Source organism: Dryobates pubescens, chromosome 16 (genome assembly GCF_014839835.1).
Source record: "Dryobates pubescens isolate bDryPub1 chromosome 16, bDryPub1.pri, whole genome shotgun sequence".
Taxonomy (NCBI): domain Eukaryota; kingdom Metazoa; phylum Chordata; class Aves; order Piciformes; family Picidae; genus Dryobates; species Dryobates pubescens.
Window position 1 is genome coordinate 22,663,308 of NC_071627.1, and position 25,302 is coordinate 22,688,609.

The following is a 25,302-nucleotide window of genomic DNA, read 5'->3' on the forward strand; positions in this document are numbered from 1 at the left end:
AGAGGGGGAAAAAGGGAAAAAAAAAAAAAAAAGAGGTTTACCTTTGCTGGCATTTTGTAGCTTTTGTTGTGCTGGCAAAGTTTAACACTGATGAGTTTTGACACCCATGTGCCCGACCACGCTTTGTGAGGGAGCTAGATCCTCTTGTCAGAGGCTGATGTGATGGGTCCCAGATGGAAGAGTTACAGAATACACCAGATTGGAAAAGACTTTTGAGATCATCGAGTCCAACCTATCACCCAACACCATCTGATCAACTCAACCATGGCACCAAGTGCCTCATCCAGGCTCTTCTTAAACACTTCCAATGATGGTGACTCCACCACCTCCCTGGGCAGCCCATTCCAATGGCCAGTCTCTCTTGCTGGGAAGAATTTCTTCCTAACATGCAGCCTAAACCTCCCCTGGCACAGCTTGAGACTGTGTCCTCTTGTTCTGTTGCTGATTGCCTAAGAGAAGAGACCTGGCTACAACCTCCCTTCAGGTAGTTGTAGAGAGCAATAAGGTCTCCCCTGAGCCTCCTCTTCTCCAGGCTACACAATCTACAGGCTATAGCTGAGCTGATCCAGCAAATGGCTCTCAGGAGAGCAGTCCTGTTTGTCCTTGTTCCCTTCCCCATGCATCATTTGCCCAGCTCTTCAGGGGTTTGCTTGGGTTATTGGGCTCTGGGCTCCAACAGGCACACTGAGCTGGGATGAGGTAGGTGGTAGCTGGGAATCTTCCTTCTTAGCAACACTAGCTCTGAGAGCAGCTCAGCTGCATTGTCTAGGTGCACCACAATGTGTGTAAGTCCATTTAGATTGGCAGTTAAATACCTGTTAATATGAAGTGTGTGATAATGTGTTGATTTTAAATGGTTGCCTGACTTAAGGCCTGTTGGGAGGCTACAACAGAGTTTAGAGAAGAAACCATTAAAACATTCCCTCTCACACTGGTGGAGTTTTCTTCAGTTCATATAGGATGTTTGGCTTAATGACAGTGCAGGAAAGGTCCTGCTGCATCATTGCTTTGCTAGTTGCTTCTTGCCAGCTCGGTGGTTAAAGTGCTGAACTCTTTTGCAGGTTAATGAAATCTATCATGACGAGTCTCTGGGTGCTCACATTAATGTTGTCTTGGTGAGGATAATCCTGCTGAGCTACGGCAAGGTAAGCAAAGGTTAATCTGCATGGAGGGTATCAGTATCCCTGGGCTTCATTCCTTTCAGTCCAGTGGAGTTGCTGGGGGCAGCTATTGGGTTTGCATTTTAATTCATAAATTGACCTTACCAGTCAGGGAATAGAAAGAAAAGTTTTGTTTCCATATAGAATCACAGAATCAACCGGGTTGGGAAAGACCTCAGAGACCATCAAGTCCAACCTATTACCTAATACCTAACACCTCCTGACAACTAAACCATGGCTCCAAGGGCAACATCCAATCCTTTTTTGAACCCCTCCAGGGATGGTGACTCCACCACCACCCTGGGCAGCACATTCCAATGGCCAATTGCTCTTTCTGGGAAGAACTTTCTCTTCACCTTGAGCCTAAACTTCCCCTGGTGCTGGTTGCCTGGGAGAAGAGACCAACCCCCTCCTGGCTACAACCTCCCTTCAGGTAGTTGTAGGGAGCAAGAAGGTCTCCCCTGAGCCTCCTCATCTCCAGGCTAAACACCCCCAGCTCCCTCAGCCTCTCCCCACAGGGCTGTGCTCCAGACCCCTTCCCAGCCTTGCTGCCCTTCCCTGGACATGTTCAAGAGTCTCAATGTCCTTCCCAAATTGAGAAGCCCAGAACTGGACACAGTACTCAAGGTGTGGTCCAACCAGTGCTGAGTACAGGGGCACAATGACTTCCCTGCTCCTGCTGGCCACACTATTCCTGATACAGGCCAGGATGCCACTGGCCTTCTTGGCCACCTAGGTACACTGCTGGCTCATGTTCAGCCAGCTGTCAACCAGTACCCCCAGGTCCCTTTCTGTCTGGCTGCTCTCCAGCCACTCTGACCCCAGCCTGCATGGGAATGTTGTGGCCAAAGTGCAGCGCCTGGCATTTGGACTTGTTAAATGCCTTCATGCTGGCAGAGTGCTGCTGGCCAAGCAATATTTGGTTATCATTTGAACTTCACTTTAATAAAAAAATATCCATTTCTTCTGGGCTTTGCCTGTGCCATTTGAAGCTGTTGCTTAAGCTGTGGCAGTGTGTCTTTTCAGATTTGTTTGGCATAATGCATGAAAAGTGGTGAATGTTTGTTTCCTAAACAAAACACAAGGTGTTGTGCTAGAACTGTGTGCAAGTAACAATAAGCACAAGTTCTGCAAGGTGCTGAGGGCTACAGCCTCATTCCAAAAACTGATTTAAACTTGTGTTTAACCCTAGTGGCACTGCACATGTGCTTAAAGTCGAGTGAGTTCAGTGGGATGGGAACCAGGAGGCAAAAGCTCTCAGATCCAATCTGTAATTAAGAATACAGTGTTCTTCCTTTCCTTGTTGCTATGGAAGGGGTCACTCTCCAAGCAAAACTTGGGTAAAGAGGAATGAAATGCTGAATGCTTCTCAAAAGTATCGAACTGTTCAGCACCTGTGTCCTCTTTTTTTGCCAAATTAACATCAAATCCATGAAAACAGGAGCAAGGCTTCAGCAGGGCATGATATAGACTAGCTGTAGTATCCCAATCTTGCCCTAAGTAACCATGAAGATAATTTTCCTTGTATTTCTCTATCTGGTTCTTATTTATGGCTCTCTGAAAAAAGTGAAAAGCATATGACAGGTGTCATTTCAGGGCTGTTCCACCTGATGGTGAAGCACCTGCATGCCCTGGCTGCATAAGAATATGTTTGGGGTTTTGTTATCTTCATGTTTTTTAAAGCTCCTCATCAGAGGAGTAGTACAACAGAGTAGAAAGTGAGGAGGTTTCAGAGAGTTGGGATTATTTAGCAGTGGAAAAGCAGGGAGAAAAGGTGCATGGTCCTTACTTTCTGACCCTGTTCTGAGGAATTAGAACAAAAATCTTCAATATTTTCTTAGCCAGCACACCAGCACCACCAGTTTTGAGGAACATATATTCAAAGTACCTAATAAAAGGAAGGGCATGTGTAGAAGTTAAAGCAGTGCATGAATGAAGCAGCCTGCTTGGCTTCACGCTGTGAAAACATTATCCCAGCCTTGTTAGAGTAAGCATTTCTTTTGAAAGCCTGTAGCTGATATCTTCAGAATCATTTGCTTCATTGTGGGCAATTTATATATATTATCAAGGGTGCCATTTAAATAATCATAATAATTACATTCTGGTTCTGTAATTGATGAAGTATGTCCCATCAACGTCAGGTTTATGACAGCACTCTGAGCTACTGCCAATTCCCCACCCCTGAACAGCCTTTTACTCTATTGTGGTGGGTTTTGAAAAGGATCATAGTATTTTGTACAATATGTCAGCTGTTGATAGGAATAATATGGACAACACTTGAGTTGCATAGCAACCAGCTTTTCAGTGATTCTTGCTTGAAGGTACTCCACTCCTTGAAAGGTACTTATTTCTTTAGTATTTTCCTTGAGGTGTACTGATGTCTTAATGTTTTCCTTGAGGTGTACTGATTTCTCAACTACATGTTCAAAAGTTTCAGTCGTTCCAGTAATTGCATTAAGGGCCCTGCTAAGACGCAAACATGGGAGACCTTCCTTGGTGATCACACAGTGAAGCTGTTTCAGGGCAGGTTCAAAATACCTGCCATGGTTTTGCTGAGTTAACATTTTGTGTAAGTTTTCACCTCTGGACTTAGTCTGAGGGTATAGCAGGTCAAGACCTGCTAAGGAGCAGCAGGCTTGGGCACTGGCTGGTGGTGTGTTCCTGGAGAAGGCAGCGTGTGGCTGTGCTCTGTCTGGGGTGGGCATACCGAAGCTGCCAGCCTGACACCCCACATTTCTCTTGGGACTTCCAACACATGAACAACTCAATTCAACACACCAGAGGGGCTGATAGAATCATCATAGAATGGTCTGGGTTGGAAGGGACCTCCAAAAGTCATCCAGTCCAACCCCCTCTGCAGTCAGCAGGGACATCCTCAAGTAGATCAGGTCACTCAGAGCCCTGTCCAGCCTCACCTTGAATATCTCCAGGGATGGGGCCTCAAGCAAGTCCCTGGGCAGCCTGTTCTAGGTGTTTCACCACCCTCATGGTAAATAACTTGTTCCTAACATCCAATCTAAATGGGTTCTCTAGTTTGAAGCTATTGCCCCTCATCCTGACACTGCAGGCATTTGCAAATAGTCTCTCTACATCCTTCTGCATCCACTGGCAGGCTGCTATCAGGTCTCCCCAGAGCCTTCTCTTCTCCAGGCTGACCAACCCCAACTCCCTGTCTTTGTTGCAGAGGTGCTCCAACCCTCTGATCATTTTTATGACCCTCCTCTCAACTTGCTCCATCAGGTCCATGTCCTTCCTGTATTGAGGGCTCCAGACCTGGATGCAGTATTCCAGGTGATGTGAAGGCTTCCACCATGCCTGGCTACTGCCTGTTCATTTAACAGTTCCATCAAAATGTGTCCTGCAAAGGCTGCTCGAGATCCACGATGGCTTCAGAAGCTCCTGTGCATTTCTCTGTTTTCTTTACACTGACTCCCAAAGTCACAGGCTTTTTTTGAAGTGTTGGGATACTGCAAAATAAGAAATTGGAGTGTGTGTAGTACATTCTTCTTCAAATGACAAAAAGATGAGCCAGCTTGCTTCTGCCTTTTTGACTTCAGTAGTAGAAAGAATGATTCCAGTTTTTGGAAGCTGCCGATACATTTGAGATGAATAAAAATCTATGTTTGGGCAAATTATTCCACTTAGACCTATTTTGGTTGTAGCAGCTCTGTAATCCAGCTAACTCTAGAATACTCAAGGGAATAAGCAAAGCAGCCACCCTCACCAGGTGCAGAGGAGGAGGTGGCAAGAGTTGAGCTGAGAATGGCTTTGAAAACTCTGACTGGTTATTAGAAAATTTGTTTGGAAACATTTAAATCCTGAGCACTGCATAAAATCCTCTCATCACCTCTTTGAGGTGGATGAATAAAGATTATTATTCCCTTTTTACAGCTAAAAAAACAAAGATGTTAAGTGTTATTTTCCAAGGCCACACGGAAGGCCACTGGCAGGCTGGGGATAAGACCTCATATATTCCTGGCTCCGGCCCCACGCTCTGTCCATCAACAATGGTGACTTTGTGTGCAGATGAGCTGTCCTTGCAGAGCAGCAGAGAAAAGCACCCCCATTAGCTGGGGTGGGTGTAATTGAGACAGTTAGTAATGAAAAAAAGAAAAGGAAAAGAAGTCAGAAAAGCTTTTGCAGAACCTGCAGGAGTCTCACTGGGTGCAGCCACCCGAGGATTGGTGAGGGTTGTTGCTTGGGAAATGTGAACGTGGCAGTGCAGGAAACCCCTGAACACCCCTTTGGAGCAATATGCAGAGCTTCAGTCACCTATATACAGGCTGGAATGGGGTGGGATAGGCTGGGGGGGGGGGAGGCTGTGTGTATCTGGGATGAAAACCAGTAGGGAGAGAAGGCCATGCTAGCTATAAACCAGTGCTGGCCCCAGAACAAGCAGTTGTACTCTGGGCATGTGTTAACTTGTTCAAACTGAAAGCAGGACCTGGCTACCAAGGCAGATAGAGAGGGAAGAAAACCCAAGTAGCTTGAAAATGGTAGTTCAGGAAGAAGGTAGTATGGGCTTGATGCCTCCAGGACAAGACTCACAGGATGTCTCACAGGGCAAGACTGACCAATTGAGAAGGATTTTTCAATTGTGTTGTGTCTGAGATGCTAGCAGAGCTCCTGCTGCTTTCATTTGGAACAAGGCTTTACCTTTAATCTTTGCATAAAATGGTGCTCTCTCTAGCTCTGCCATCTGACCTTTACATGTCTAAGCTCGATGCAAGAAGGGAAGATGTTCTTGGTTCAGCCAGGATGGGAAGGGGTGGTTCACTCTGAGTCAGGTGGTTCTCTCTGTTTCCCAGAGGGGTGCACAGGTGACAGAGCTGAGATGGAAGGACAAGCCAGGTTTATCCTCTAAATCTAGTGTTTGTCCTTACCCTTTTGATGTTGACCCTGTTTGGAGAGAAAGGGCTGAGTGCTTCCCTTATCTCTGCTTGTCCCAGGAAGACATGAAGAGTCTGAGCAGTTGTGTCTAGCTGTGCAAGGAGGTTGTTAGCTGTACATTAAGGTCACAGAAGGGACGTGTGGGCATAATCTATACCAAGCCCCCTGCTCAAAGCAAGGTCATCTGGAGCAGGTTGCTCAGGACCTTGTCCAGCTGGGTTTTGAGTGTCACCAAAAAGAGAGACTCCACAACCTCCCTGGGCAACCTTTCCCAGTGTTTGGCCACATACACACTAAAACTGCAGTAACACTCTTACAGTCTCTCTCTTGCATTTAAATAGAATTTCTTATGTTTCAGTTTGTGCTCATTACCTCTTGTCCTTTCTCTGGATACCCCTGAGAAGATTCTGGCTCAAATTTATTCCCCTCTAAGTAGATATTTATGTACACTGATGAGGTCTCCCCAAGTCTCCTCATCTCCAGCCTCTCCTTGCATTAGAAGGTCACTAATGGCAGTTGAGTTACCACTGACATTGGTAAATCCAGAAGACCTGGAAGAACTAGCAAAAATCAAGCCTTGATCCTGCGCTGTGCTATACAAACATGTCTGAGGCTGGAGCTCTTCACCCCAACCTTTGACCATCTCCCATATCCAATTCTGCACAGGCTGAGCTGGCCAGAGCCTACATATTATATAGTACATTACATAGCATTTTGACTGCTCTTTATATTTTGGCACTATTTTCATCTGTTTAATGTGGAGATGAAGAGGAAAGGAGATATTGTCCTCCTTGGTTTTGTCTGGGTAGATTGTTGAATTGCCTTATTTATATCATAGACTCATAGCTTATCACTTCCCAGCATGTTTTGTTGGGACCTTGAAGAGCGTGGAGCTGGCAGATCACATAAACAGGACTTTGTATTCCTGATGTGCTTACATTTAGACAGAATTAGAGACTGAGAAATGATTACAAACTGCTGCTGCAGGAGAGCTTTACAAACCCTTTCAATGCAAAATGACAGTTTGCTGAATGAGCTATTTTTGATACTTTGGTTACCATGGGCACTCAATAATTGTATTCGTTTATGTTTTGCTTGTCTTGTTCAGGATGAGAGAACAATGTTGAAGATCTAATCCAATAAACACTGTGAACAATAGAAGAGCCAAGTAGGAGCAGTGTGAACAGTGTGTTTTGCAGAGACTTTACACGTTCAAGAAGGGAAAGTTATGTGTTAAATTGTCTCCCCAGTGTGTACACTGCTAGGGTCCAACTTTTGCTACCATAGTCTATCAAGTTAAGCACATTTCTGCTCCTTCTGGAGCTACTGAAGAGCAGCAAAGCCTTTCCCGTTGGTACTCTTGGAGCACCACCTAATGGATGAGATAGGAAAGGTTCTTTTCCAGCAAGCTTCTGACCAGCTTGAATTTTCTATGTCCTTGTCATCAAGTACCTCATCAACACCAACGCAAGGTTCCAGGCAGTTATGCCAAAGGGCAGATAAATAAACCAGTTGGTTAAGGAAAGCTGCCATTCCCTGTGTGATGCCACTGTCTCTTCCATCTGTACTGGTAATGTGAACATTCTGGATAAGTTTGGGGAGAAAGTAGAGTACATTTGCAGTTTTCCTCTAAGATAACTTTGTCTTTGAAGTTGATAAAGGAAAACATTGGAAATATTTCTTACTAAAGGAAAAAAAAAAAAAAAAAGGACCTCTATCTTACTTTCCAACCAATCTCTGCAAGTGTTTGAAGGACCTTCCAGTCAGCTTCAGCAATGACTTCTTCTTCAGTGTCTTCATAACAGAGAACTTGACATTGCAGTGATCACTTCCCAAAAGACAAGTAGCAAAGAAGGCTCAAAGACCTCTCGACCTGCTTAGTATTGACTTGCAACCATTTCTGACAGCCTTGCTTTGCCTCTTTATATGAGTGGTGGTTGTAACTCAATTGTCTTCTAGTTTTGTTTAGTTATTTCTACTGCTTCCATCTAGGAAGTAAGAGAGTAGGGAAGAAACAAAGGCAGAATCAAAAAAGGAAGGGAAATGGAAGGCATTAGTAGATATATCATTTCCCACAGCCAGGACCTTGGCTGATTCTCTAGGGCAAACTGTCCTCATAACCCTCTGCAGTGTCTCCTCACATGGGGGATTTTCTCCCAGCTGAGACCGTTCCACCTCTTGGCCAATGTCTCCATCTGTTTCCATCAGCAGTTCTCTGAAATGCCCACAGATTTTTTGCTTTTCTTGCTGTGAAAAGGAAAGTTTCTCCTTCCATTGGCAGTTTTCCTGCTGATCAGCTGAGTAATGCTCTCCACAGGCCTGCTGTCCTGTTTGGAAAGAGGTCCTTCCCAGCCAGGTCTGAGCTCCCAGCCAGCTGCAGGACCTGCATGTTCCTGGCAGTGTTGGCCCTTTGCTGGCCAACAGTAACACCTACACCTCTTCTCCATATGCAGCCTGCTAGCCCCCAAACTTTCTCTGCAGTCTGACAAGGAGGGATTTTGCCTTTAGTTACAGTCCTTAGGACTGCACACAGTTCATTGCTTTTCCTCTTTCTCCTTTTTTGCTCTGTTTAAGAAGGGGCTGGGCTTTCCTGCCTCTGCTAACTCCCCATTGACTTGCAACAGAAAATATTATCAGTTATGTGATATCTCCACAAGACTAAATATCTGGACAATATCCTTCCAAAACATATTACATCTGTTCTGTCCAGTAACAAGCTATGCCTGGTCCCATGATTTCCAAAGCTCCTTTCTTGCAGGACAGCATCATTTGTCTGTAAAGGTGAGGTAAATGGAAAGGTGAATGAGAATGCAGTATAAAGATGTCTGGTTCAGGAAATCTCTGATCCAAAGACTACTGGAACCTTGGAGGTTATTTTGAGGGAAATATCAAGCTACACTTGCACTCCTCTAATTCCTTTCCCTTGACCATCCTGGTGCCTTCTGTCGGGAGAGGACCACGGCTTATGTGGTTCTTTGGTCTGAAGCAGAGCCATTGCATAGCCTGGTGATACTGCTGTGAATCCCAGATCAGGGATTCCCTGGCCGTGCAGTATTCACTGTTAGTACTGTTGGAGTCTTTCTGATTAGGAAGCCCTTGACAAATAGCTGAAAGTGGGTGAAAATTTGCTAAGAAATAAGTGAGTTTCTCTTTTCAGGCTGCTACACAACAGTGAAGAAAGAAAAGGGGTTAGTGGCCAAATGATCTGAGTACTCAGCAGGCAGACTATTTACTCTTTGCAAGTCCTTCTCACTGACCTAGGACCTTGACTTGCTATTTATATCTGTAGCATGTGGACACTTAATTGACTTGCTGCTGGATGCCTTGTTTCCCAATTTAAAGAGCAGTGAGGCTCAACTGTACATGTGCCGCATTTCTGATGTTAAAATTGCCATCAGCTGAAACGTGTTTTACAGACTGGAGTGTTCTTAGATCCCTCTTATGCCAAAGGGATTTTATGTTTCACCATTATGTTGGACACAAACCCCCCACAATGCTCCACACTAACCAGCTGGGTCTCCTTTCATTTGCTTGAAGACAAACTCCAAAATCACTGTTATGAAAAATAAGCATTGAGATACTCTTGGGCTGAGGTGGTTTTGCTGTCAGAGTGGACTTAAGTTTACAGTGAAAATAGTTATTGGGCCTTGCCAATGTGGGAGCTGCAGGATACCCTGCAGGAGACAGGTTAGGTCTCTGGTCTGACTTGGTGTTCATCAGAAAAGTGCTATAAGCTGTTGTGTTGGTTCATTCAGAGACCAATCTTTTGCTTTTGTGCTGGCATCCAGTGGCAAGATTTCAGGTGCAGAGGTGGCATGTGACAGAGGACAGCTACAAAGCAGTGGTTATTGAGAAATGAAGGCCTTTTTTCTACTCTCCACTTGTTTGACGGTCAAGCAGAGCTTTCATTGCAAATATTCAGCTAGCCTTAAACAAAGCACATGTTGATAGTGTGTGGGTTTTGTTTGCTTTCTGATCCATGCATCTTATTAAATGTGATGATTTTCATTTGGTAGAACACACAGGAGGAGATCCATATCAGGCAAAGAACTATTAGCAAATCATACAAATGACTTGAGATTTCTCAACTTCATTCTACAGCATTCTTTGCTTGTTGAATATTCCAGTAAGATTTCTCACTGAGCTCCTTGAAGGGATTGATTTCTTTTGTGAAGCTTTGGAGAAGAAGGTGGAGATGATGTAGATAACAGGGGTTTGTGTGTTTGGTTTTGTTTTACTACTGAGAGATGTTATTAAAGACCTCAACAGTGGTCAAGCCTTGTTTAACTGAAGAGGAGTTTTGCCCGAAGATTTTACCCTGCAATAGTCGCTCCAAGTTTATTTAAGTCTGTTCTTACAGGTATACAAACTTGCAAGAAAGGCACCACGACTGTCCCACCATGTAAAGAGGGTTATTAGTTCAGTTTCCAAGGGAGCCATGGCTGGAAGCACTACGATCCAGCATGGGATTATATGATGACTTTTTCATTCCGCAGTGGTATCAGAGTCCAAACCTTGCCTCTATTTGGTTTGTTAATTTGTTTTTCTGAACATTTGCAGAACTGTAATATCCCAATTTTGCCAAAATCAGACCTCAGTTTGGCAGTCACTTCTTTTATCAATTCCAGTTGTTCTTCCACAAGAGGATTTTCTTTTTCATGTAGTCAATACTCATGCACTCAATTAGAGGACACGTCAAACATAGCTGTATTTAAACACCGACTGTATAACTTCTCTCTTATTTTTGGCCCAGGCTACATTTTGCTCTGCTTTAGGTGTTTTGGAATGACAAATGCTCGGAGTACAGTATAGCATCTAAATCCTAGTGGTTTGTGTTATGATTACATTGTTGTCATGGTGATATCATTTTTGCAAATGAAAAGCCAGGGCAGTTCTGACAAAGCCTGGAAATCCCAAGATGGGTCACTTAGTCATACAGTTGATATAGCATCCCACGTACAATAAGCTTTCCTAAGTCTTAAGTGGAATTATTTGGGAATTCTTAAGATAGTACTATTACAAGAAAAGGCAAATGTAGTAGTTGGATTTTAAAATGCTTTTCTCTTTCTTCTTGAAGAGAATTGCCCTTCCCACCACACCTAACAGGCTTTAGCTCACTGGAGTCGGCTAAGCCATGCTGGTGCACCACCCATGCAATGTGCAGTTCATAAGCAGAATGATGTACCACAGATGGGAAGTTACATGTGTTGCCTTTGGATGATCTTCAGAATAGATAAAGAATGGGATAAAGAAAATGCACTTTAAAAGACAGGCATTGGGGAAAGTCCATTTCTGAAAGTAGTGTTTGAAGTACAGCTGAAAAAAGTAAACTTAGCTTTTACACTTCCAGAGCATCCAATAATGTTCAAAGCTCTGACAAAACATCCCTAACAGCTGCATTTCATTATAAAAGTGGCTGATGAACCAGGGCTGGGTGATGGCCATCTGCTGTTGCTGCCATTTGCTTCCCTTGATGTTAAGCATCAACCTTTCCCTTTCCCATGCTGGGTTACTCTTCAGTGGCCAAGAGCTGCTACAGTTCCAACAGGGTCACAGGGGTCCATCAGAAACTGTATATCCAGACTGGAAGTGATGGTAGAAGCTGGTGCCAGGGTGGCATAGAAATAATAGCATACAATGCACAGTACAGCTTTGCAATTAAAATAGAATCATAGAATGGTTTGGGTTGGAAGGGAACTTTAAAGGTCATCCAGTCCAACCACCCTGCAGTGAGCAGGGACATCCTCCATTAGATCAGGTTGCTCAGAGTCTCGTCAAGCCTGACCTTGAATATCTCCAGGCATGGACTCAACTACCTTCCTGAGCAACCTGTTCCAGTACTCCACTGCCCTCATGGTACAAAACTTGTTCCTAACACCCAATCTAAATCTTCTTTTCTCTAATTTCAAATCATTACACCTCGTCCTGTCACTACAGGCCTTTGTAAACAGTCCTCCTCCTGACCCAAACCATCTTTTTACTCTTCTTCCATTATATCTTTCTATTTTTCTTTTGTTATATCACAGACCTCGTTAAATGGGGAGATTGCATTTACTCTAACCACAAACTTCAGCTCTTTTCTTACTTTCTCAATCCAGTAAAACCTGTTTCTGAAGTGTTGTTGTCTATTTATTGAGAACAGACTTTTAATGGAAATGGGAGAGTTAGTTCAGTGCCTGAACAAGCTGGGAAGAAAATTGCCCAAGCTTTTAGTAACTAACTGTTGGTGTATCACTTATTTTTCTTTCCTGCACAGTCTATGAGTCTGATAGAGATTGGGAACCCCTCGCAGAGTCTGGAGAACGTGTGCCGCTGGGCTTACCTGCAACAGAAACCTGACTCGGGGCACGCAGAGTATCACGACCACGCAATCTTCCTCACAAGGCAGGACTTTGGTCCATCTGGCATGCAAGGTGAGATGTGCATCAGGCTTTGCTTTGCATTTGTGTCTATACTTAACAAGGCTAGTCATGCAAAGTGTAATTTGGTGGCTTTTGCTTGGTTGTGGTCAAGGTTTTCTTTACCCCAAGAGCTCTGCATAGGGCTGTTTTCAGTTGTAACTGCTTCACTCATTGTATCCTTTCTTAATGATAGGATTATTTATTGGAATATTTCTTTTCTCTTGCTGAAGCCAAGAAAATGGCATCCCTATGTAAACAGTCCTGAAAATGCCCAAAGATTAAAGAATAGATTTTGCATTTATAAAGTCTCCAAAGTTGTTGCTGTGTTCCAGCAGGATTGCCAAGAAATGTTAGAGTGGTCTGGAACAGCAGGGCAAGTGCTTTCCTTCTAATTCAGGGCTCTGCTTCCTGTGAGATCAGGTTTGTTCGTTGGAGAAGATAAATCTCAGAGCATTCCCATTGCTTTCGGGAAACTGCTGGGATCTGCTGTCAGCAGAGGGCTGGGACTTCGCTCGCACGTTCTCTGAGAGCTGAAACTGCACCAAGCTCCTCATGAGCTGCAAGACTCCATGCAGTGTGCTTTCCCCCTGTTGTCTCATGTTCTTAGAGGAGGCAATTGCAAGGCACTCCTGGAGATGACAACAGTATTCTTGGTGAGCTAGGAATATAGTTTGAATTTGTTCAGCAGGCTGGTTTCATCTGTTTTGTATGCAAGGGAGCATATTATTGAATGTTATGGGGCAGACATCTCTTAAGAGGACCACTTCAGCTGTATTTGTGTCACAAGAGAAGACAGATGTTTGTCCTAAAGCTTCTCAGCACGCTGCCTTTCCATCCTGGTTCATTTTCTGCAACGCTTGGTGTTTCTCACAGGCTATGCTCCAGTCACTGGAATGTGTCATCCTGTTCGAAGCTGCACTCTCAACCATGAAGATGGCTTTTCATCTGCCTTTGTGGTGGCTCATGAAACTGGACATGTGTAAGTAAAGCTGTGGATGTCCTGTGTCCTACCTTAAAATGTCATTGACACTGACAAATACCAAGGACATTGGAAAGATGCACTTTATGTTAAGGAACCATGTTTGGGGTTAGCCCTGGCTTTTAGGTCTCATCTTTCTCAAAGCTTTCTTTATGATCTTAACTAAGCTTTGTGGTTTTGGTCTTTTCAAGTGGAAAAAAGAACTAATACCAAAATATCTTCCACAGCTGCTGTGAGAGTGGATTGGGTGATGTATTATGGTCTCCTGGTGGAAATGTGAAGTACCTATAATCCTGAAATATGAATTTATTGAGTCAGTGGAATCCACTTGAAAACAATCCCTATTAAATAAGCACATCATCTCTGCGTGTTACTGCTGGTGAAGGATACAATGCTGTATAGAAACCAGGTGCCAAGCACTGAGCTTACAACTGCTCTATATATTTCATAATAAAAATGCAATCATCTTTCTTATTGATGTGATTAGAGCTGATGACTAGGCAGCAGTTGTCAGAGCTTTGGTTTCTCCCAGGGCATTTTAGCTTCCCTTTTTGCAGAGATCTCCCACTGAGTTCCCATTTTCTCTTTGGTAGAGCAGCAGTTCCCAGAAGGCTCTTTCTGAACAGTTTCAATTTACTCTGTTTTCCCTCAGAAAGCCTGCAGACCCTTTTTCCTTTGTCATATCAGAATTAAGAACTGTAAAGAAAAAACTTGCCAGAGTTTGTTGAAATCAAATGTGCTTTACTTAGACGGGGACACAGAATTGATACCCACATGATTCTGGTTTCCAGAAATACACATTAGGATTAATAAGAAAACAAGGTAAGCTTAAAAAGAGAGAGCACTGAACAATGTTTGTAATCCCTCAGATCACACTCAGCCCCCATATGTTAATTTGGTTTAAATTATGGACAGATATTGCCCATTTCAGTCAAGGCAAAGCACTAACAAAGTAAAGGAGAAAACATGTTCATAATAAAGCCCCAAATAAATGTGTAAGTATCTGTGACTTGGGGTAATTTTCCAGAGAGCACCCAACACTTTCTAGCCTCTTCCACGTTTAAACAATGTGAAATTGCTGCTGGACAGTATCAGTAGCTGGTCTAAACTGGCTTGTGGTGTGACATCTTCTTATTGCCATGCAAAGGACTTGTCTACAATTGCAGATTACTTCAAATTAAGCTAAAGTGTGGGTTTTAAAAAAGTTAGATAAACTCCTGAATACCTTCAGATTGGAATAGGAATAAATTTCTCTGAGCAACTTTGGGTGTCAGGAACAAGTTCTTTACCATGAGGGTAGTGGAACACTGGAACAGGTTGCCTAGGAGGTAGTTGGTGCCCCATCCCTGGAGATATTCAAGGTGAGGCTCAACAAGGCTCTGAGCAACCTGTTCTAATTGAGGATGCCCCTGCTTACTGCAGAGGGGGCTGGACTAGATGACCTTTGGAGGTCCCTTCCAATCAAAATCATTCTATGATTCTATACTCTTGGAGGGTGAACTAGGTTCTTAATCCAGAAATGGAGCAACTTCAGTGTGGTAATTCATGAGTGTGGATGTGCACAGAAGTCCAAAGAAGGCCTTTTTGATCTCTTTTGAAAGTGGATTAAGCAAATCACATGAAAGTACTCCCAAGGGTCAATGCTTCTATGTGGGAGCTGCTAGAGGTTATTAGCTTCAGTCTCACTCTGTCTTGTTTCTCATGTGGACAAGGGTCATGGGACTTAAGAACCTTGTTGCAATCAACCACTGGTGGCGCTTGGGATGTGGAAGGACTTGGGCACTCAGAGTTCACCTGGGATGTGACTGTGCTGGTTTTCTCCTGTGTGGGGCAGTTTAGGCATGGAGCATGATGGCCAAGGGAACAGATGTGGGGATGAAGTCCGCCTGGGGAGCATCATGGCCCCGCTCGTGCAAGCTGCCTTTCATCGCTTCCACTGGTCCCGTTGCAGCCAGCAAGAGCTGAATCGATATCTCCAGTGAGTAGCTGTTAAGCAGCCTCTCTCCTTTGGTTAAGAAGGGTGGAAGACCAATTCTGCATCTAGCTTTTGTGCCATATCCTTTTGTTAGTTGTTTTAATGGGGCTGAATAAAACCAAGAATCCCCCCCTGCATCCTATGTGGAAGGAGAAGCTTTCATGTCAGCTGCAAATAATAATGCAAGATCTCAATTAGTTTGATTGCTGTTGGTTTTAATTGTTCTCATTTCATTTTCACCTATTCATTTTCTGAACATTGACAGTATATATGCTGTCCTCTCAGGGCTTGTGAGGAGACAGCATTATGACCCTCATGGCTTACTTTCCTCCCTCTCTCTAATGTAACCTCTAGCTGGAGAAGTGCCTTTGCTGCCCAGCAGCATGGTGTCTATCTTATAGATAACACTCTTGGCTTCAAGGACCATTTGCTGCTTATAATCATGCTGCCTAAATAGGAAAATCTGCCCCTAAGGTGCTCAGGGCTTTTCTTACTTTAAGAGATATCTAAAGGAAGAGCATGATTCTAGAATTAATTCTTTCATTGTTTTCCCTGAAGTATCCTAAATGCAAAACCCACTTAAACAGCTTCATCCACGTCCATTGCCTTCCCTTTGAACTTGACACTTTGGGAACTAGGCACGCACTGGAGTTCCCTGACAAACTCTGGTGTTTATGACTCTATTTTTGCTCATTGCAGAAAAAAACTATTTTCCTTGTTACATGAAAATATATGGGGAAAAAAGGGGGAAACTACTGGGATACCTAGAAAAAACCTGTCAATGAGTAGGAATAAATGCAGCAAAATGCAGAAAGTAAATACGAGTCAATATTTTTCTTAGATATCTTAGGTATGAAAACAAGGGATAAAAATATTGTGAGGGAAGTGTGTTTCAATTAGCAAGATCCCTTAGAACTTTAGCCATTAAATAAAAATCATCTGGCCTAGAGGGCTGCTTTGCATTCTTTTAAATAACAGCTATTTTGAAGTACCTTATAACAGAGCAGAACCATGATTTGCTTTGAAGTAAATCTAACCTCAAAATTCTGCTCTCAGCAATTGGTGTCCTCAAGGCAACCTGAATGATTGCCAGGAGAGACTTGGGTATGGTGTCCTCATGTCTGTTAAATAACTCAAGAGACATTTCAGAGACACAGTGGACCGTGTTGGTCTTGAGAATTAACCACTGATTACACTGTGTTAACCACTCAGTGATGTTAGTGTCAGAGCTCTGTCCTCCACACAACTTAGATGTGATTCTGCTGTATTGCTGTCCTCACTGTGAGAGGAGAAACGTCCATACTCATCACACAGACAGGAAACTTTGCATGAATTATGGATGGAGCCGAGAGCTATCAGGAGGAACAGAGAGAGGGGACAAACTCGAGCATTTAGTGCAGGCAGGAAAGTACCCGTTTGGAAATGAGTCACTGCAAGGATCCAGGGAAACTGCAACTTAGTGGTAATCTGGGATGGTTACCCTGCCCCCTGCTTTTAAAGCTTCACTTGAAAGGTATTTGTATGTAGTAAGAATTCCCACAAATGGAAAATTAATTAAACTTGCTTTCCTTCTTGGTCTCGTGTGGGTTCTTCCTTTGAATTCTTTTCACATAAGGAGCCTGGAGGGTGGTAGGAATTTACCTGCAAGCTGAATGGAAATTACCAAGGAAGGGCATCAGAAAAAAAGTATCTATTGAATTCATTAAAGGTGGATACAGGATGGTAAAGGTAACGTGTGTGTAATGGCACTATTAGCAGCGTTTCAGAAAAGGTGGGCTCTGTTTTGTTTGGAACAAAGAGGCAATGAAAGCACAAACACCGCTAGCCTCACAGCCCCAGCTGTTCCTGTTATTTTCGCCTGTTGCAGTTCCTATGACTGCCTGCGTGATGATCCCTTCGAGCACGACTGGCCGTCCCTTCCCCAGCTGCCAGGCATTCACTACTCCATGAATGAGCAGTGCCGCTTCGATTTTGGGTTGGGCTACATGATGTGCACAGCTGTGAGTACTTCACTTTGACTTCTGCTGTTTCTCATCCAGGAGTGTTGTGTCTCTGAAGTGTCCTTATAGGGACAGCCTGGTGAGCTGGGGAGGGACATTTTAGGGTGTCGGGGAGTGATAGGACTGGGGGGAATGGATCCAAGTTAGAGGAGGGAAGATTAAGATTAGACATTAGGAAGAAGTTCTTCCCCAGGAGGGTGGTGAGACACTAGAACAGGATGCCCAGGGAAGTGGTGGAAGCCTCATCCCTGGAGGTTTTTAAGGCCAGGCTGGATGTGGCTCTGAGCAACCTGATCTAGTGTTGAGGCATCCCTGCCCTGCAGGGAGGGTGGAACTGGATGATCCTTGAGGTCCCTTCCAACCCTGTCAGTTCTGTGAATGATGTGTCCACTTCACTATTAGCAGGGAATAATAACTGAATGTTGACAAATATGCTATCTCTGCTTTGGTTTGGGGGTTGGATTGTTTTGGCTGGTTGAGTTTTTTGTTTGTTTTGGGGGTGGGGTTTTTGTTTGTTTGATTTTTTGGTTGGCTTGGTTGGTTTTGTTTTGGGTTTTGTTTGGTTGTTTCATTTTTTGTCTGTTTGGTTGGACTTCAAGCTAAGAAGCTTGCTGCAATATTGAGCCTCCTGTGGCTGGCAGATAGTTGCTTTCCTAAAATTTCCCCCCCCCAGATGTAAAGGAGATGGATTTGGTGGCATATCTTGTAGTGCCAACATGGGGCATTATGCTTTTATGATCCAATTTTATGGAAAGGGTGATGCATTTTGATGCCTAGCATGAGAAAATAAGCGTGACAGCAAGCAAAGCAACTTGCAAAGGACTCGTGATGATATGGTTGGCTCTCTTCTACCAGGAAAACAAGAGAGAAAGTCTAAATTTAAAGCAGGTCAAGACTACTGCAATTCTCAGTGGATTGGCCTCAGAAAGCAGAGTCTTCTGCAGCAGAGCTATACCTCCTGCCTCCAGCTCCTCAAGTGGGACAAAATATTAAATGGAAAGAGATGTTTTCAGCTGGTGTGGCAGCTGCTAAGACATAACAGTTCTGCTTTCATTCCCATCTGCAGGAATATCTGTGCTGAGCAGTGTCTCTAGATAGTGGATGAGAACCTTTAAAGCATCAGCTGTACTATAATATCCTAAGACAATTCCCACTCATGCTGTCTTGGAAGAATATCCTGGCCAAGAGAGGGTCTTTCCTTACAGCTGTTTTCCAGTGCCTGGGAGACAGAGGCTTTATATTCTTCTTTGTTCAGCACAGCCAAACTCATGTGCAGACATCATGTTTCAGTATGTTGTGTGATGGGTGGTTCTCATCCTCTCCTGTCCAGGCTCTTACAATGCAGGTAAAACGGTGATTTAGTCATTGGATCAGGATCCTGTGCTCAAATTTCCATCTTGCTAAGGTGACTGCAACAGCTGCAGTCTCAGCAGCTCATTTCCTTGTTCCATGAGTCCTCATGGGTTTTTTTCTGTTTTGCTTTCCAAATGAAGCAGCACCATTTGGAGAAGCTTTAAGAAAAAGAGGTGTGTGTGACTGTGTGTGGGAGCTGGTTTCTCCCTCACCCAGTCTGCCTTTGGTCACTGGTACAGCAGTATTTTTGGCCGACATTATTGTGTGGAATACAGGTGGGATCTCACCTCAGAGTCACTGATGGGGTTACATCAAAGCTCAGATATGCTCAATCCACAGACACCAGAGAGTTCCTCAGGACTCAGTGGTAACAGCTGGCATTTTACAGCTAGGGAAGGGAAAAAAACTCCACAGTGCTGCAGCTTCTATTGGAGTTTCCAGTAGCTGTCTCAAAGCATTGTCCACTCTGATTTTTCTTGTGTTTCAGTTCCGTACATTTGATCCCTGCAAGCAGCTGTGGTGTAGCCACCCCGAGAACCCCTACTTCTGCAAGACAAAGAAAGGGCCTCCGCTGGACGGGACCATGTGTGCACCAGGAAAGGTGAGAACGGGCACTGCGTGTACCCACCTGCTCAGGTGTCTTCACATCTGCTTGTGTGTGCTTGGGGATGTTCCCCTTAAAATCAAGGAGAGCAAGAGAAGAACCTACCTTGAGGAGCTGAAGTCCATCAGGATGTGGGTCAAACTCAAGTAAGGCTGCTGAGCAGTGTGAGAGAAGGAGGCAAGGACCAGGGCTGATGTGTCCTGCATGGCAGCTCTGTGACCACAAAAATCCCATCCTTAGGGAAGGTCATGGAAGTATCTGGAGATTGTTCTGTGCTTCCTAGCAGCTCTGTGGCAGAGCCCAAAGTGGGGAAATTTCCACTCGCCTGTGACCTTTGTGAGGTCAAGGGGGTTCTGTTTGTGTCAGGGATGTTGTAGTAACGCTGACTGATGTTCTCCTTGTGGGGTTACAGAAAGCAGCGAGGTCCTGAAGATGACAGCCAAGCTAAGGCCACTGTTCGCTGCCCTGAGGGAAAGGATGGATGTGGGAGTTGAGTGCCAGCTAGAGAGAGCCAACATGACGGAAGAGAGGGGCTGTGAAGAGAGAAGGGCAGATTTGTGGAGGTGGATTTGCTGGTTTGATGGGAGTCAGGGGAGACATGAGGAACTGTGGAGGGAAGGTGTGAGGTGGCAAGGGCCAAACAGTTTCAACCCTTCAGCCACCATGCTGGACCTGCTCTGGGTCTCAGCTGTCCTTCTGTGGAGGTCACGCTGTGCTCATAGTGTATCTGAACTCCAAGTCCTTTGATGTCAGCTGCAAAACTCTGGCTTCCCAGGGCTTTGGATGCAGTGACTGAGGGGGAGAAGAAGACCTTGCTACTTGGAAAGATGTTTTGTAAAACCCAATGGATGACATCATTTATGTGATAAATGAACTGGATTAGCAGCTGCTGTTATGGCTATATGTTGGGGGGGGGGGGGGAGGGGGTTATGAAAACATAATGTAATGCTAAATTATTTCCCAGGCTCTATAGAAACCACTCCCTAATGGTTTTCTTGTCTTTAGATTACACACACACACACATATATTTAAAATCACAATCCAAAATTTTATTGCAGTTTCTTTGGATTCACTTTTCTGTGCCTTGAGTTTTGCATTAAAAATAGTCATGAAACCCCCAGAAAAATACAGTCACATTCCAATTTGTTGCATCACCCTTTCCCCCAAGCCATTCATTCATCTTACTGTTTGAACAGAAATGAGAAGAAGAAGAAGAAGAGAAAAAAAACAACCTAGAACTTGTAAGCATACAGTTAAGGATCTGTCAGTGCTTCCATTATAAACAGTTTGTCAGGATATTATGCAACTCAGCTGTAAAAATTTTCTCTGGACTGGAACTTGGGATCCAAGGCTTCAGCAAGCTGTGCAGACAGCCAGGCTTTTTAGTTCAGTGGAGATGCACATTGTGCACATTCTGAAGTTTCAGTGGATGATAGGACTATGACTCTTTTATTCCCAGAGGAGCTGTCCCAGTTTTTTGTGATAAATAAACTTATTGCAACCTTCCAGGAGGACCTGAGAAAATGACAGAAAATTGAAAAGGGTTTTGTTAGGTAAGGCTCAGCAGTCGGAGCTAAACGTTGTGGGGGTTTTTTAAAGTAGCATGAGTTATGAGGGTTATACAACTGACACTGTGTTTCTGAGCTCAGCATTTGACCACTGCTTTTATTAGTTGTTGATGTTTTTAGTACAGGCACATCAGATCAGTCCTTTTCTGTTCCTCCCTTTTCATCCCTGCCTTTGATTTGGCCTTCCCCTCTTCGCTCTCTTCAACAATTTGGACAACACCAAAGACTTACCTGAAGGGTTGGGGACAGTAAAACGCATTTGTTGCCCAAAGCTGAGACTAACTTGCATTGTGGCAGCCTCCTTTGAGACTTCTCTCCCATGATATTTCATCAGCACATGAGAAAGAGGAAAACTACTTCAAACTTGATCCACTGTTTTCCTTGGAATAACGCCAGAAGAGAACAGAAACATAAGCAATTAAAGATGTTGATTCAAGAAGATCCATTTGTTTCCCACTTTAGAGACTCGCAGTTTTCATCATTTCATACCACTAATTCCCAGGGCCTATTTTAAGCTCAAACCAATCACAACACTGCTGATGTGTCAAAGAAACATCCTGGCTTTGCAGCAGCTGAGGGGACCGGATGCCAGAAACGAAAGCGATGTTCAGGAGATGAACGCAGCGTATGGTGTGGAGATGTTCTCACCTCAGCCTGGTGTGCAGAGAACTGAGAGCTGGTCTTTTCACTTTCCCAAACTTAGCAGATGCTATTGAGGAGAATCCTGTCCAGCTGCCTCCTTCCTAGCTGGAGATCAAGGGGCAAGAGCACCTTGGCCAGACACAAGATCTGTAGCACATTTTCAGCAGTCACGCTGATAAGGGCTGTGTCTGCTCATGGCCAGGCTGTGTCTTGGACCTGGGCACTGACCCTTAGAAGTGGAAGGCAGATTAGGGCTTCTAACGCTGTTTGTGTGTGTGTGTGTGCATGCCTACAGATGTGTGCTCCAGTAAATGTATGTAAATGTATGCAAGTTCTTCTGGGCATGTGGTTATTTGAAATAAGTTGCCAGAAGAGTGAGGTTCTGCCATTTCCCCGAGCTTTCAATAAGTCTCCTTGTGCAAAGGGAGACACTGAACAGCCATTATGTTAGCTGGCAGCAAACATAATTTGCTGGGTTTAGGGATAAAAAGAATATAAATATTTTCTTGGAGCTTCCCAGCCTGAGAAGAAAACTACGCTTTGGATGGAATACATAAGGATAGGGAATATTTTCTCTTGCTCCTGGCCTGCTTTTTAAAAAACCAGACTGACTTTCCAAGAGCAAGAGGGAAGAGGCTGTCAATTTCATGAGGCTTTGAGGATGCAGCAGCTTGCAATTACCTCTGTGTCTGAACGGTCACAGGAACTTCCATGGAGTAACTCTGGTGTGTGAAGTTAAGCACATGGAAGGGCAGAGCTTTACTGTGAAGTCAAAGACACTCCATCAATTGCTGCAGTAACCTGTGCAGATGAGGCATAACTCTGCAAAGCTTAACTCTGCATAGCTTTCTGTGGATTAAAGGAAAGCATATGTTTTCAGCTGGTAATTTATTTACTTGTATAGAGTGCTGTCAGCACCACTGTTAGCCTCAGGCTTCTGAAGCCAGGGAACCTTCAGAAATATCTGATCAGGTTTTGTTGTTCCAATTTTTTTAAGCTCTTACTCTTCTGGGGTGCCATTTGTGTCAGCTGAAGTAGCTAACTGCTCCCCACAGGACAGAAATAAAACCTGAAGTCATTCATGCAAGGAGATTGCGTGCTCACGTCCGTCTGCTTGCTGCAGTGACTAACACACAGGTTTGCACCACCTGAGCTTCCTTAGTTTCTTTTCCTGGAGAGGGAGGTAAGAGCCTGGTACCAGCCCCTGCCAGCTGAGCTGCTGTTGCTCTTGGATTTGATTTATGTGCTGAGGATCCAGCACAAACCTAGCAGGTGATCTCCTTCCTTGCACCACGCTAGTGAGATGAACTCTGGCAAACTTGGAATGATTTTTTTTCCTAGTCTGTCAGGAAAGGAAGGGAATGATTAACTACTGAAATAAACAGATATTATTGAGAATCAAAATGGACCAAGAAAAAAGGTTTCTGAAAACACTAATGTGTACTCAAACAACTTCCCACTGAGAAAGCTGACCTCAGCTTCTCTCAGAGACAGGAGACAGATGGGTGAGTGTATGCTGTGTTAGTCACCACAGAAACAGTGAGAATACTTGATTCTGTACTGAAGAAACTTTAACTGGCTCAGGGTAGACTTTAGTGTTAGAGATTTCAGTTTATCCCTTGCAACTAATTATTCTCCAACAGATGGGAGCAGAGCAGGCCAGCCTGCATGTGATGGGAAATACAAATGAATAAATAATCCTCTCCTGGTATGACCTCAGGAGGGCAGGGAGAGCTGGGGGCCACCACCATGCTGCAGTAGCTGGTAGATAACAGAGCTGTCATGCTAGCAGAGAGGAGAGTTGCCAGTTGCTGCCCCATGTAAAACAGGCAGAGATACCCACGTGAGACCTGCAAGTCTCTTCTTGGAAAATGAACTTGCAGATGCATTAAGCCCACATGAATACACTGGCTCTTTTTTTGGCATCCACAGCAGTTGTTTCAAAGAACTGCTGAAAACAGCAGTGGAATGTTTTACTGCAAGAGATTTAAGCTTCCTCCCCTGGAAATTGCACTTGTTTTGGACTGTCCTGTTTGCCAGAAAAATAGGCGAGACAGCAAGAAGTCATCTTGTCTTCTACTGAGAAAACAATTGGTGTTTACCCAGGGTCCTTCTTTCTCTCCTTGAAAAATCATAACTGTGTTAATATTCTTCACTCTTTAAATTAAACCTTCCATTTATGAAGGAAATAGTGGTTGAAACTGGCTCTCTTCCACCTCATGTAGTCAATGTAGGAGCAATAGGAAGGGTTGGCTCTAGCTTCCCTTATTACAATGGACCTTGCTCCATCTCTGGCTTTACCTTCTCACAGGTTTTCTTGATTGGGTCTGCACAGAGTAAGACCCAATTGTGAATCATTTTGTTGTACATAGGCTCCTTTTAATCCACAAAGGAAAAGGCAGAGCTGGAGATGACTCATTTTACACAAGTGCTTGCCTCCTAATAGCTCTGCCTCGGCTCCCCGACAATCTGCATATGACCAGCCTCTCCAGTAAAGATCAGTGCTGCTCTTTCCTTTGCACAGCAAAGTCAATAGCACTTTTCCATGTTTGCTTCCAGTTCAGGGACCAGTCACAGTGTCAAATTAAGTGTTTTTTTCAGTGGTTGTTGCAAACCCACATCCCCTTGTGTCTGGCTAAAACAGGGAAAAGAGATTGGAAAACACATCACATGTCTCTCCTCCACGGATTCCAAGTGCTGGGTCCTGGATCATCACATAATGAACATATGCTACATGGCTCTTGAAACAGATTTGGTGATTGCTGTGGAACTTACACCTGAAGGATGCAGAACCCTGATAAGAGAATGTTTAAGCAAGAACAAAATCAGGAGCTGTCACATCTCATCTGCTTCCAAGCCCAGCTGAAATTCATGTTGACAAGCTGATGCCTTGCCGGCTTCCCCTGCATCTCTGAATGGTCCCATTGCTGGACAGGGTCCGACAACTCAGGCTGGTCATTCAAACAAAACTTCCTCAAAGCCAGAAGTAAACAGTCCCTGAAGGGTACAGAGCAGAGCTTCAAAACCAAAGCAAGCAAAGGACATATTAGCATTTTGCATTTCTTTCATGCTTTGCTAAATTATCCCTTGTTCTGTCAAACAGCTAAGAAAAATCTGCCCATTACAGCTCTGGAGCAGGATTGCTATAATTGGCTCTGTGGTAACTCATCTATTTCATAGGATTTGACTTTGAATATTTGAAGTCATGAAAAACAACGAACGGTTGAAACCTAATTTCGACTCCCTTTCCTGCTTCATGTCCAACCAAATGAACACCAGAATAAATTACAAGAGTAAAGAGGCAGTCATCAAGCAGATTAGGGGATCAGTAAACTGTGTCTTGTCACCATTTTTGCTCACGATTCTCTCTTTAAATGCAGTGTTATTAATGATCGCCCGTCACACGGCGATTCGTCTTGCAGCTCGCTAATCGCGCCGCGCTTCGCAACGCTCTCCTGGTATAGATCTTCTGATTTTGTTTTTGCTGGCAGCCTGCATTTAGCCATATGCTCAGCTCGCGCCGCCTGCCAAATTCCTGCATTCCAAGGCTTGTTAAGCTGTGTAAAATGTTGTTGTTGACTTGAATGTTAAGGGAAGTAAGTGACTGATTGCACTTGTTGTTATCGCCATCTGCGAGCCGGAGCCAGAGCTCTTACCCGCCGGTAACCGGTAACGCAGACAAACTGCGACCGTCTCGAGCAAACTCATTTGTCGGCCTGCAAATAGTTTC

The 25,302-nt window shown here is 44.2% G+C and overlaps 1 protein-coding gene across 2 annotated transcripts in view; it reads left to right on the forward strand.

Moving 5' to 3' along the window:
* Positions 1-25,302, forward strand: part of ADAMTS2 (ADAM metallopeptidase with thrombospondin type 1 motif 2) — a 195,057-nt gene that overhangs the window by 145,964 nt on the left and 23,791 nt on the right. For both annotated transcript variants that reach the window (XM_054168297.1, XM_054168298.1), the window contains exons 5-10: positions 1,062-1,145; positions 12,307-12,463; positions 13,325-13,430; positions 15,265-15,408; positions 17,273-17,405; positions 19,246-19,359. In XM_054168297.1, the coding sequence (XP_054024272.1) occupies positions 1,062-1,145; positions 12,307-12,463; positions 13,325-13,430; positions 15,265-15,408; positions 17,273-17,405; positions 19,246-19,359 (738 nt within the window). The remainder of the gene's footprint in view (positions 1-1,061; positions 1,146-12,306; positions 12,464-13,324; positions 13,431-15,264; positions 15,409-17,272; positions 17,406-19,245; positions 19,360-25,302) is intronic.